Genomic DNA, 13925 nt, shown 5'->3' on the forward strand with positions numbered 1-13925 from the left:
GATACAAAGGGGTTACATAAAGAATTAAAAAATTATCTGTTTTTTAAGTATCTTTACAACTTGTACTTACATTATAACCAATCCGGTCCTTTATCCCCACTTAAAATATTTTTACAGAACTATTGTAATATTTGCTGCCATTTCTGCTGTGCTCTTGGCCAACTTACTCTTACAAAATACATTTTTAATGTTAATGAGATTTTTTTTACTGCATAAATAAAGGTTATATAAAAGTCGCTGCCAAAAACTGATTGCGGCTTGTATCTTGCTACACGAATGTTGTTTGTGGCTCAAGATGACTTTATGTCATCCATAAGGGATGCATTTGACATATGTTTAACATATTATAGCCCAACAAGTTACTTATAGCACTTTAAATATGAGCAATCGCTTTTTGGCAAATACCGGAAATCAGTTTTTGGCAGACAATCACTTTTTGGCACAACACCGGTCCTACAACCGCATCCAAGAATAACATGCAGCTTATCTCAGAACTGTCGGTGAAAATTATTCTTGGAGCTAGGTTTAATTGAGCTGCATTTTAAAGAGGTGCAATTTCACAATTTGTGTATATTTTCTAAGTTCACTATTTTGTCATGTGTTGAGAAAAACACAGATTTAAAAATTACATGGTCTAATATTTACATTTAGCATAACTGCAACATTATTTTTTCTTTTTTTTTTTTTTTAAAGACTCGAAAGGACTTGAAATTCAAAATTTCAGACTTGTGACTTGACTCGGACTTTTACACCAGTGACTTGAGACTCGACTCTGACTTGCCTGACATTACTTGAGACTTGACTTGAGACTTGAGGATAAAGACTTGAGACTTACTTGAGACTTGCAAAACAATGACTTGGTCCCACCTCTGACACACACACACACACACACATATATATATATATATATATCTATACACACATACACATATACATGTATACATGTATATATATACATACATACACATATACATGTATACATGTATATATATACATACATACATACATATATTTTATGTATATATATATATATATATATAAAATATACCAATTTTAATATTACAAGATTACTTCAGGCTTCATTTCTTAGTTGACAGTCATGAAAAGCAACTAATATTAGTGCAGAGAGAGAGTGCAGAGGCTCAATCGCAAAAGCCCTAGCTGGATAAGATTTCGAGTAAACAGGATGGTTTGCATACATGCCCATTTCTGTATATGTGTGTCTGATGGTTAGAGATGGGAGCTATCAGCACTACCTGGCTAAGTGACGAGTGCTGGAGGATTTGGCCATGGCGGGAACCATGTGGGAGACCTGGAAGCATGAGGACCTTCCTAGATGTGGAGGAAAGAGACAAATGAGTGATTTAAAGAAAGCCTACAGTGCTGCGAAAAAGCATTTCCCCCACCTTGATTTCTTATTAATTTGCATGTTTGTCACACTTTAATTTTTAACATTAGACAAACAAAAAACATGTAATGACAAAATGCAGTTTTTAAATGATGATTAAGGATTTATTTATTAGGAGGATAAAAACTACCTGGACCCATGTGAAAAAGTAACAGTTAGAGAAAGCCAGAGTCCCTGGAGAGAACTCACGTGGGGGCAGGAAGAACATGGCTTTATTATAGTTGTCAGATGCAGGAATTGCTTATATATGAACAATATATAAATCCCTGCCATTATTTGAATCTAAAAATGTATAGATTTAACCACACTTCCCCACCTAATATAACTGAATTCAGCATCAAACCGTTTACATAAAAATGTAATGTAAAATCCAAAAACATCTGGCTGTTTAAAAAAATGCTTTCACACAAACTGATTAGAAACTGAAAAAAAGGTGTAAACATCACTTTTATCTAAAAGAAATCTATTGTCATCATTATCTTCTTTCAACTGCTCCCTTTAGGGGTCACCACAGTGAATCATCTCACTCCATCTCACCCCATCACTAGCATTCTATTTGGTCACACCAACACCTTCCACTTGCTCCCTAATCTCACTACAGACCAAAGTGTCATCTGTAATTATCATAATCCACAGAGACTCCTGTCTGATCACAGTGGTTGACCTGTCCATCACCCCAACAATCAAGAAGGGACTTGGAACATGATATAATCAAACCCCACTTTGAACCCATCTGTCCTTCCTAATCACTGTCTCACTGTCCTCATACATGTCCTGCATTAGCCTCACATACATCTCTGCTACTCCCGACTTCCTCGTTCAGTACGACAGTTCCTGTCTTGGTACCCTATCATATCTCGAGAGCCACAACGACATAATGCAACTCCTTTTACTCTGTAGTTACCACAGTTCTCCACATCACCCTTGTTGTTGAAAAGCCACCCTCTTCACTGTCATTTTAGTCATGCATCAGCTCCCCAAAGCATTCCTTCCATTTTTCAATAACCTCTCTTCACTTGTTAACACATTTCCATCTTTTTCTATCTGGTAAGTCTTCCCTACCATCCAGAGTCAGTTTCAACTCCTTCCTGAACCTTTATGTCCATTTCTCTCTTCTGACTGACATCTAATCTGTGGTGCCAATGCAGTGGCAACATTCAACATTACCCTTTCAAACTCATGATCTTGTCTGACATGCTTCACCTCCACAACAATATTCACATATTCTTCCTTCAAGATTGTCTCTAATCCATTTCTCTTCATGTCTACCATCTACAAGCAATTAGTCGTCCTAGTAATAAATACATCAGCACATATATAAATGAAGATTTAAGGGTAGCTTTTGGTTTTGTTTACTATAATTCAATAAAATGCTTTGTTCTGATGTTAAGTCTTGCATTAAATGTAACAATTTTAAAGTAATTTTAAAGTATTCAAAGTATCTACAATAGATATGACAGAAAGGAAGCTATCTGTATGTGCTTTTGCATAGCCAGAAGCAATAAAAACTAAATATGTGACTGGTTATTTATACTCGGGTGGTTTGACGCATTAGTGCCAAATCCAAATGCGTCATCCAGCTCTGTCTGAGAATATTACAAACACTATGTACCCAATGCACGCCACAAATAGTGTAGGAAAATGAGGAATGAATAAGACGGGTGTGGTTACAAACAGCAGTTAATCTTACTCAGACCTCTAAATTTGGCATTTTTCTGGCTGTTAAGTCTCTTGTCAAGCGTGTGTTCTGAATTACAGTCCGGAGGCTCTGTACCAAGAACAAATATGAAGCTTGCTACAAAGATGTGAAATCACAACTCCTACTTGGAAGACACCCGAGACGTGTCTCTAGATGCATGAATTTGTGTTGTGATGCTGGTCACGAGCTGAACTGATTGGAGCTTCTCAATTTCACCTGCAGCTTTAGTCACAGCAGAATGTGTAAAAGAGAGGTAGAGAAGCAGGAAGAAAGTGGAGGCAGATCCAGGCTTTAATCTCCCCCATTCACTTCTCCAGGCCCTCCCCCTCACCTCTCTGACAGATGACAACTTTATTATTTCAGATGGCAAATCCAGCCAGTTCCCCTAAGTCTGTTAGAGGATATGTGAACGGTGCTACAGCCACAAATGTGAATATACACTCTCTGTACACTTACTGCCATGTTCTTGGACTAAATGTCTTAAATGCAGGGTATCTAATCTGTATAATTTTATGTCAACTGAAATATGTCCAAACCATGAATATAGCAGTGAGAAGTGTTGTACTTTAAGAACTAAATTTTCTGCAGCTAGAAAACAAATGAAGAGGAGAGGCAAGAAGAGTTGAGTGTGGAAACAAAGCGGTTTATTTACCGGCCAATCTATGTTCCTACCCTCACCTATGGCCACATCTTCTAGACGGTGACTGAAAGAATGAGATAGGCAGACAAAATGAGCATTCCCGTCATAGAAATCAGGGGAAGAGCTTGGTTCTTTGGGAGGGACTCCTTCACACTGAAAGACCTCCTAGACACCCCCTACGTGAAGCATTTTAGGATGTCCAACTGGTAGAGAACCCGAGGAAAGACGCAGAATATGCTGAGGAGATTATATCTTGGGTTGGGTGGGCGTGCCTCCATGTCTCTGTAGGAGAAGTGGCTGAGGAGAGGACCACTCTCAAAACAACAGTAGCTTTACCCACCTCCTGTTATAACCTTATAACCTTCTTTGCAAGTGGCAACCAATCAAAAAAAAAGACAACAGTGTCATTCAGCATAGGAAGAACTGAGGGGAAAATGTGAACATAGTGCCTAATACTGGCCCAGCCATTTTTTGGTAATTTAAATACAATGTGAAGCAAGCGGTCACATTTGTGCCCTTGTTATACTCAGATTACAATGGTGGAAATTAAGTCTCTTTTAAATATATTTTAATTAGGAAAATGTATTTGACATCTGCTTGTGAGAGGAAAACACTGAGGCAGGCTCATTCAGGCACATTATAAATTTCCACGGTGGTTGTGTGAATTGTTAGTCCTCTTTGAACTTCAGAAGTTGTTGAACACACAACACATATACCTGTTCGATTGATGGACATGTTCGCTGCTACGGTGCGGGACAGCTTATTGGCTGACACACGGTATAAGGACCCACGAATCCAACACATGCTGCTTCCTCTCCACTGCTGGGTGGATGACGGGTGTCTGTCGTGGGGAGCTCGAAGACGGCTCTGAAGGAAACTCCTTAGAGAAAGAGGGATTCAAATAAAAGAAGAATAGATGGTATAAGGAAACATTTGAGGAAATCAAATTACTCCCAATTCTGGTTTATTGCTACTTGGAATTATCCACTCAGCCCAGTTAATACACTGTAAAATTTTCATTCATGCATTGCTTTGAGCGAAAACCATCTGCTAGAAGACTTTCCGCTCACCCTCTTTCTTTTACCCATCCTTTCTCCCCAGCTCTCTCAGTATAACCCCTCTCTTCACTTTATGTTTCCCATCCTGTAGTCCCCCCTCTCTCGCTCTCTCTCTCTCTCTCTCATGTCACAGCACTCTGTTAAATTGCTCCTCTAATGGAAAGGACGGTAGTGTGGAAATGGAGAGAATTGAAAAGAGGAGAGAAGGAAATCAATGAGATAATAGGCAGGGCAGGGGGCCAGAGCAGCACGGTTGGCCCCTTACACTTGAGTGTAGAGATCACACACACACACACACACACACACACACACACACACACACACACACACACACAGAATTACAACACATTCCTACTATGGTATGTATAGTACACAAAATCGCAGGCCTCTGCACACAGGTTCAAGATTCAGGAGTCCCTCGGTTGGCCTGTGTATGTGTGCGGCATCTGTACGTGCGAGTCCACAGTGTGTGTGGAGCTTCTGGGTGGTGGTGGGGCGGTGCAGGGGTTATGGCGATAAATTGCGCTGTCCTGTCACTTCTATTTGGGGCGGATTGGGCTAGTGTGCAGGGCGCCGCTGGAGGTAATTTGCTGCCGTATTTCAGATGGGCTGGAAATGGGTTTAGAGCGAGAGTTCATGCCTCCCATTACAGAAAAGAGAGAGAGGGTTACCCCAAACGCATGGCGCGCACAAAACAACTGACATGGATGCTTAACACGTGCAGAGCTGCTGCACTGCTGCAAATAATATCAGCCATCAGCTGTGTTCACATGCACGCTCTATTAGACTGTGTGCCATAACTCAGCAGCACAGACACTCAGTTTCACTGATACAAGATCAGTGGACGCCCTACACAGGGCAACTGCAGCCAGGGGAGCTGTAATGGAGGCTAATGTTGGAGCACTGACTGCCACCCAGGGAGGCTTAAACAAGGACTGGGTGGCCTAGGGAGCCACAATGGAGGTTAATGGGGATATGACATGAACAGTTAACACAGACGGCAGTTAACCCTGACACAGGGCTGCAGTCAAGGGGTGACGTTAGGATGTTCTCTCACCGGGTTCATATGTTCATACAAGTCTAAGTGTCAGAGCAATCGTCCCAGTGATTTCACATGTCTGTGCATGACTACTTTCATGTGTGCCATCCCCATCACAGAGCAGTTCTTCCCTTTGGCACAAAAATTATAACTGTTTGATGTACACACCTCTAATCTTGCAAACTAAGATCTGTTCAAGCTTTGTTCAATCCTTATGTTCATTATAATAACAGTCATGTCTATAAATTGTAATAAAGAGGGAACCCCAACAATCAGATGACTCCCACTGAGCAAGCACTTGTGGACAGTGGGAAGGAAAAACTCCTTTTTAACAGGAAGAGACCTATGGCAGAACTCAGCCAGGCTCGGGTAGGGGTGAGAGGAGGAAGATGGATGCAACTCTGCAAAGCTAAGCCCTGCTTCCATGTTGTCTTTAGAAGGAAGAGGTTGTGTTCTAGAAACACTTCCAAACAAGCCATACATATTCAGTCTTGTTCTAATTGTTATAAACAGTTATGAACTTTAACTCTTAACGTGCTAACTGAGTCAGAGATTTAGATACTGGGTTTTTCTGCAATTTATTTCAGCACTGCTTGGTCTGAACTTGGGGTGAAGACACTGGGATGTCCACTCCTGGGAATATTGTGTCATTGTGTTAACACACACACCTGAATATTCTATATGAGAAAACTACAAAAACTCTTTCCTTTTTAGATAAAGGTGCCATATTTACTGATACTTAACACACATGCCGCCTTTGATAACACAGCATATGGCTGCTATTTATCCTCTTTTTTTTCTTCTTTCTTTTAATTCCTATGAAAGCAGTCAGGCTACGCATATAGAATAGTTGCTACTGTAATAAAGTGCTTTTTGAATTTGAATAGTTTTTTCACAGGAGTCCATTTAAAAAGATTCAATTAATCTACAACATTGGAGGAGGAAAATGTTGCTGGTGCTGAAGTTCTGAAAAAGCAATACCATTTTCTTGTGATGAAAATATTAACTAATGAGTTACTTTTAAGTAGGCAGCACTGTGATGTAACAGATTCATTTTTGATGAGCGTAATCTTGTGTGGGTTTTATAATTCATCTTTAAGGACACTTGGGGGTAATGTAGTCCATTCTCAAAGCTGAAGACTGGGCTGGTAAACCATCTGGCAACACCAAGACAAAACATCTCAAAAGAACGTCTTTTCTTAGACAAAATGAGAGCAGCTCTGAACTGCATGCACACACGGAAGTGCACATAATGAGTCACACTGGTTCACACATGGCTTGTTTATACACAAATAACATAATAGTAAGTTCCAGAGAACACAAAAAATGAAGCCAGCATTTAACTGCAGTTCTTTAAATGGCCACTTGAGGCTCTCAAGGCTTTGTCACAGGGCTGTCACTGGGGATGTTGCCGGTCCAGCACAGGGCCTGCTAGGTCTCACCTCTGGTAATTTGTGTTTGTGCTGTTGGTGCTTCTTGGAGCATTTTAATGACATATTCTGACAAATAATATGACTTGCTATGGTAAGGCGATAAAAAGAAGTTATGCTTCAGTTTTGGTGAGTGAAATTGTTTCTATTGGTCCTTCCTTCATAATAATTAGCAGCTATCTCCATCTGTACAATGCACTTATACAGCCAATTGATGCAGCTCACAGATCCGATGACAGCTTACAAGGCGGCTCAGATACTGTGACAATGAAATAATCCATGCCGGTCTTTGTTCACTTCACCATGTGTCAGCAGCAGCGCCCCTTTGTTAGTGGGAGAGCTTAGATAGAGATAAAAATCTGTACTTTGCAGTTTTTTTCCTGCCTGCAATACCAACAAGTTTTTTCTGTGACTAGTAAAAATTATTTCAAACTGTGGTTTGAGTTTACATTTCTTTTTCATCTCTCTCTCTGCACAGAACTGCTAAAATCTCAAAATATCATTTTCCGGGGTGCGTAAAAATGTGATAATCAATTTCTCAAACCAACTGAAAATAAAATTTTCTTTAAATATCTTATAACTAGCAGAACAATAACAGTCAAAACCACAAACAAATTAAAATTACACAGACATAAGAGGAGCTCAAAGAGAATGGGGAGGCGTTTTTGCTTGATTAATTTATAGGACAATTAAATTTACTTTTAGATTGAAGTTCTACAAATTAACAAATTTGTTCAGCCCTGAAGCACAGTTTATGTAATCTTTACACTTTTAAGTGTGCTAGAAAGCATAAAATAAAGATTGGAGGTCACAGACAGTAAAAGATCTTAAACTCATCAAAAAAAACCTGTAAAAAATATGGTGTGAAAAAACAAGAGAACTAGAGGACAGGGCAAGGCTACAAAGAAACTCTCTTGAGACCATCCAGTATGTCTGACTCTGTATATGTGTATGCAGGTGTGTGTATGTGCGGTGCTCTGACCATGCAATGCACAGATAAAGGAGAGCGCGATTCAGCACTACCGGTGCCGTTGATGAATGATCCGACTTTTGTTTTAGTGACAAGGAAGAATTTGGAGGGTCGCGCAACTGCTCAGAATAATGCTGCCCTTGTCTTATTTGTCTGCAACCCCAGCATTAGTAAGCTCATATTGGGAAACAGTTACCCTTGAAACAGAGCACAGCAAAAACAGTTGTCTGGCTAATTCTAACCGAGAGCATTGCTTCTTCACACTTTTAAAGGAAACCAAAGTAGCCGAGTTACGCATCAGGATCCTTTCAAATCCAACGTAAGGGGAACTGACTGTAGTGTAGAAAGTAACAATAAAACATATTTATTGAGAACTCAGCATTAAAAAGCAGCAGAAGAGAATCTTAACACACAACTGTATGGTGGGAGGTGGATGACTAATGTGATAAGTAATGAGCAAAGGAATGAATTGCGGTATAAAGCGGAATGAATGGGGTGGTGAATGCAGGAAAAGAAGAGAGAAGTGAAGAAGAGGGAGCGCTGCTTCACTTTATTGCCCAGTCTCTTACATCCTGTACTGATCAATACTGAAGCACTAAAGGAGATGAGCGCCGGACCAGATGTGTGTGTGTACATATTATATATATATATATATATATATATATATATATATATATATATACATACATATATACACAAAAGTATGTATGTATGTATGTATATGCATGAGGGCCTTAACATTTATGCCAGAAATAAAGAAGAGAAAGATGGAGGCATTTGCAAGACTGACATGAAATTTTATCAAACAGAAAGACATAAAACACAAGAAAGAACAGCAACAGAGCAAACATAGGGGGACAGAAAATTAAAGAGTGGTTCGCGGGGAGAAAAATAGCAAGGGAGATGAAAGGAGGGTTGGGCTGTAATTTATCCTCCAGAGTGCATGCTTTACAGCTTTCTTAATTCAACTCCTGATACTATTAATGGAGTTAATGTTGAGATTATATCTATTTTCTGGTGGTGGAGCCTGAAATACTGCAGCCGATTCCCCCGCCCCTTCAAACTGTCACCCAGCTCTAAATCACACACCATGCCTGTTATGGCTAAAACTAGGAGAGAGAACGGTATGTTGGGCAGAGGCAACCTCACTTCCTGTGGGCCTGGGAGCAAGACATCTGTGCAACTAAATGGACGAGAAGGACAAGTTTAAAAAAATAAAATCAGTTTTACCAGTCACATATTTACAGATAAACTGTTTTTTAAAACCAAAAACTAAGTAAAACTAGTTAAATTAAACTCCTTAAGCAACCCCCCCCCCCCTTCTCAATAGAGGCACCATCATCAGCCTCAAAAAATCCTTAGGGGATGCAAGATGCCCATGAAGCAGAATATTCTCAGTGTTGCAGGTACATGTTTCAGCTTTAACACTCTTAGTACCCATTCTAAAATGTGTCACCAAGAACAATTTTCAAAAGTTTAAACAAGTCAATGCTAGGATGGGTGATTGGAACAGAGGCCAGTGGGAACAATAATAGTATCCAGGACATCCCTGTGCTTTTAATTAAGGCAACCAAAACATTGCTCACAAATCTCGGCCTGGAACTCAGTGACACTTTGACTCTCAACATATATGATACACAAAGTTCACCTTTATTTTATTTTTGTTGGACAAGATAAGAAATGTTTCTCAATGACTTTTACCAAACCACAGATAAATGCGCCTACAAGTGCATGCTATTTAGGCAAGCTTTATGTTCAGTCCTTGAAATCATTTTTGTTGAATGCAGACAGAACTTTAGGGGAAAATGTGTTTAGATTTTTTTCTTAAAAAACAAAAAAAAATATATATATATTTTTTAATATATGCATATCAGTGAATTAAGTCTTAACAAGAATGTCAAAAATGGATTAAATGGTACCACATCACTTTTAAATATCTAATCAATGGCTTTTCTCTACAGGTTATCTGAACACATTGGGATCCTCTGGACTACTGAGCGGTCAGGTACGGTATGTATGGTATGTTTTCTAAGATGCAGCTGTGGCAGGCAGAGATAAGAGTTGAGAAGGTATGAAGCGAGACCAACGGGTCTGATAGGCCAAAGATGAAGAGGAGTACTCAGTAGTTAAGAGCAAAGAATATGAGCTCATGCTGCACTCAATAGCTTCAAATTGATAAAAGTGGTGGTGGTCTTTGGAGTTAAACAGATAGATAAAGCATAAAAAAGGAGCAGGTATGAGGGTGGGGTGGGGGTACGAGTCTCCTTGGGGACCCGATGGGTCCCCCTCCCTCCCTATCTCTTTCCTCACTTCTACACATGTGGTGATATTTCACAGGATGTCAGGGGGCTCAAATTGAAAATCCCTTGATGAATCAATATTTACTGCAGCAGCTAAATGAATAGTAATAAGTCACCAGACGCTGAGTCCAGCCACAGTCCAGGGTCTTCTGTTTCACCAAATCTGGATTGCACAAATTAACTCTGCTCATCATCAACACACAAAACAAATACACAAAATTATTTCATTACAAGTGGCTACGCGAACAAATTACAAGATCGCACAATCTAAATGACAAAGACAGCACTGTTGAACTTACCAACAGTGACAGCTGTAGACATATCGAACTCCTTTCTAGCACTACAGAGCAGCATGAAATCTGTTCACTAAGGTCTGTGACACACTATGTAATTCAGAGGCATAAAGTTGAACTTGATTCTTTCTAAACTTTGTCATGTTAAACTGAAACTTTTTGCATGGGCCAAACCTTTATTCTTTCTATGTGTACAAAACAAGTTAATCTCATATACTGCAACAAAGAAATGAAGCAGATATGTCATCTCGGTTTCAAACCACCCCTAATCGAACTCTTGGGAAACCAGAGAATTGAATTATGGTTTATATTTAAACTGTTCTTCCAAGTCTTGGCAAACAAAAAACATAGGACATAATCTTACACACATAAAAAAAATATATCACATTCTTTATTCTTTAGATCTTAGTGTTAGGCGTCTTAAACATGCATTCTTGAAACTGGCCAGCAGGGGGGAACCCACTAATTTTAAAACGAGGTCTGACTGTGAAGAAGTCTATGAGAAAATGTTTCTTGATTTTTTTCTGAACTGCTAGTTTCACTTGTTCTTTAACATAACATGTTAATTTTGTAAATCCCAGTCGCATTTAGAATAAAATACACAACCTCACCCAACCACCATCGCCCTGGGAACCAAGGCAACAACATAATTGTGGAAAACCTTGGAACAACCATGTTTTCAGGGATTTCAGTGTTTAAGCTAAGCTTACAAGTCTCGGTTATGAAAAGATTATTCAAGAGTGAATTTTTCTCAGTGACAAAACCTTGGATATCACATCACATAAAGAGGAGTTTGACCTCCTCTTAGCACCATATCAAAAAGACACAAAACAACCTCCATTCTCTTTGTTAGAGGGCTTAAAATATGGGTGCTGCAATGACTAGCTGATTAACTGACATAGCTTTCTGGCTCCAACTTTTCAAATGTGGTATACAATGAATCTATTTGAAAACACCAATAAAGAGATCTCTTTGTGAATCTGGAAATGAAACAGTTTGCATTTTTAATGACAATTTTGATGGACAAAAAAAGATGAATGATAAAACCAGTGAGTCCAATTAACATGCATTCACTGTGAACTCAGAAGTACTAAGACAAAGATGAAAGATTGATGAATGAAGATAAAGAAAAAGTGAGAGATGAGGGCTGCAATGACATTAAAAAATAAATAAATAAATAAAAACACCCAACCACCCAGCTCCCTCTCTCTCTCTGTATCCGTCTTGGATTTGATGTGTTCCCTGCTGGTATAAATTAATGTGAGGAGCACACTATTGTAAATGGTTTATTCTCTGGGTTATCTACTGTGTAAAAATGAACACCATAAATTTTCGACCCCTACCACTCATGCTACACATGACTGTAACATAAAAGACAGGGATTCACTCTGCACTGAAAGATATTAGAGACTGAATCACATTAAAGCCAGACCTGAGGAAGTATCTGATAACGTGGATTACCTGGCAGACTGGAGCCTCTTGGCACGCCAGGAAAGGGCTGGGTTGTAATAGCGGGTCTGCATGGCACTGGAGCCCACATGGGTCACCATCTTGTAGCGTGTCCTGAACACCCTTTGGGAGGCGGGGTTACGATGGGAGGAAGAGTTGGCATCTATGGGCAGGGATGATTAAGAAACAGAAGCCAGAGTTAAGCATCCAGGTAGTGAGTGTGAACAAATGCACATTGACATCATTCTGAATGCATAATGTGTGCATACACACACATAAGTTTGTCTGAGAACTCTGGCAGGTGTGCTCTTTAATAAGCTTCACATATAAAAATGAGAGGGAATAACAAAGGCAGAATTTTTATGAGTCTAATAAATCATATGCTCTGTCTCCTTCCTCGCTGCCATCATTTCTCCTACCCAGCCTCCCTCCTTCCTTCTCACTTTAAGTCTCATTCGTTATATCATTTTACAAATCCATCAGAGAAGAGGCATAAGAGCAGTGAGATCGGAAAGGGGGTTGGGGGGCTCTAGTGTTGTTATTTATTTATTTATTTATCTTGACTGTTTATCCATCAAGTTATTTTATGATGGCCTAAGCTGGCTGACGCACAGAGAACAGAATTTGCATTGAGGATCGCTGGAGTCCCTGTTCACATCAACATCAGCCACTACAAAGGCCTGTGCACTGAAGGTAAATTGCAAAGACATTGTGAATACCTCTAAAAGGTTTTTTTTTGTTGATCACACTTCTGTATTCTGTAGTTACTGGCAGTCGTTACTAATATGTCAGATAAAGTTATTTATTTCATATTCTGTATAGTTTTTCATATTTATATCCTGTTCATAGCCTGTACATAGCTTGTACTCACTACAGCCTGTACATACTTATAGTTATAGAATATTCACAACATACTTCATACCGTGTACATTATAACATACCATAATAGACCCATTTCTGTAATATACTCATATATCTATATTATTGCTAATATATATTGTAATATATCTATATCACTAAAGCACTTCTGGATGGATGCAAACTGCATTTCGTTGCACTGTACCTGTGCATGTGCAATGACAATAAAGTTGAATTCTATTCTATTCTATTCTATAAAATGTATTTTTCTGAAAAACTACTTACTTTTTACTTTCCTTTTATTATGAAAACCCAATAATGAATAATAACAGCAGGGGTTAGTGTCAAAAATGTAGTAGTGTATTCTAATTCATGGTTGTGCTGTAGTTGGCCACCTGCAGACTAAAACCACTGTTTGGGTTACTCGTCTGTACATTACGAGTGAGTCTTTGACGTGGTCAACGTGCTGGTGTTCACATTCCTTTTCAAGCCAACTTTTCAACCAGTCAGCATTGTCAATGGTCTCATCACAGTCTGCAGTCTAACTCTAACCCTACCCCCCACCACCACCCCGAGATCTGGTATTCATGATGAGAGAGTTGGACTGCTGCATAATGTCTTCTGCAGCATATCTCAAAGATTCTCAATGCCGTTGAAGTCTGGAGTCAATTGTGGCCAAGGATTGAGTGAAAATGATGTTTTATGGTCCCTGAACCATTCTTTCACAATAAATTCTGTCATTGTCGTCCTGGAATATGCAAGGGAAGAAAAAAGAAAAAGT

The 13925-nt window shown here is 39.3% G+C and overlaps 1 protein-coding gene across 1 annotated transcript in view; it reads right to left on the reverse strand.

Annotated features, from left to right (window-relative positions):
• The window catches only part of zc3h3 (zinc finger CCCH-type containing 3), an 85616-nt gene that overhangs the window by 22877 nt on the left and 48814 nt on the right, over window positions 1-13925 (reverse strand). Inside the window, exons 4-6 of the mRNA XM_085251224.1 lie at window positions 12299-12449; window positions 4464-4627; window positions 1257-1332 (exon numbers count right to left, since the gene is read on the reverse strand). Of these exons, the coding sequence (XP_085107350.1) occupies window positions 1257-1332; window positions 4464-4627; window positions 12299-12449 (391 nt within the window). The remainder of the gene's footprint in view (window positions 1-1256; window positions 1333-4463; window positions 4628-12298; window positions 12450-13925) is intronic.

The sequence above is a fragment of the Mchenga conophoros genome, linkage group LG17 (assembly GCF_057382185.1).
Source record: "Mchenga conophoros isolate Kocher_MC1m ecotype Shallow Benthic linkage group LG17, M_conophoros_male_GT1.1, whole genome shotgun sequence".
Classification (NCBI taxonomy): Eukaryota; Metazoa; Chordata; class Actinopteri; order Cichliformes; family Cichlidae; genus Mchenga; species Mchenga conophoros.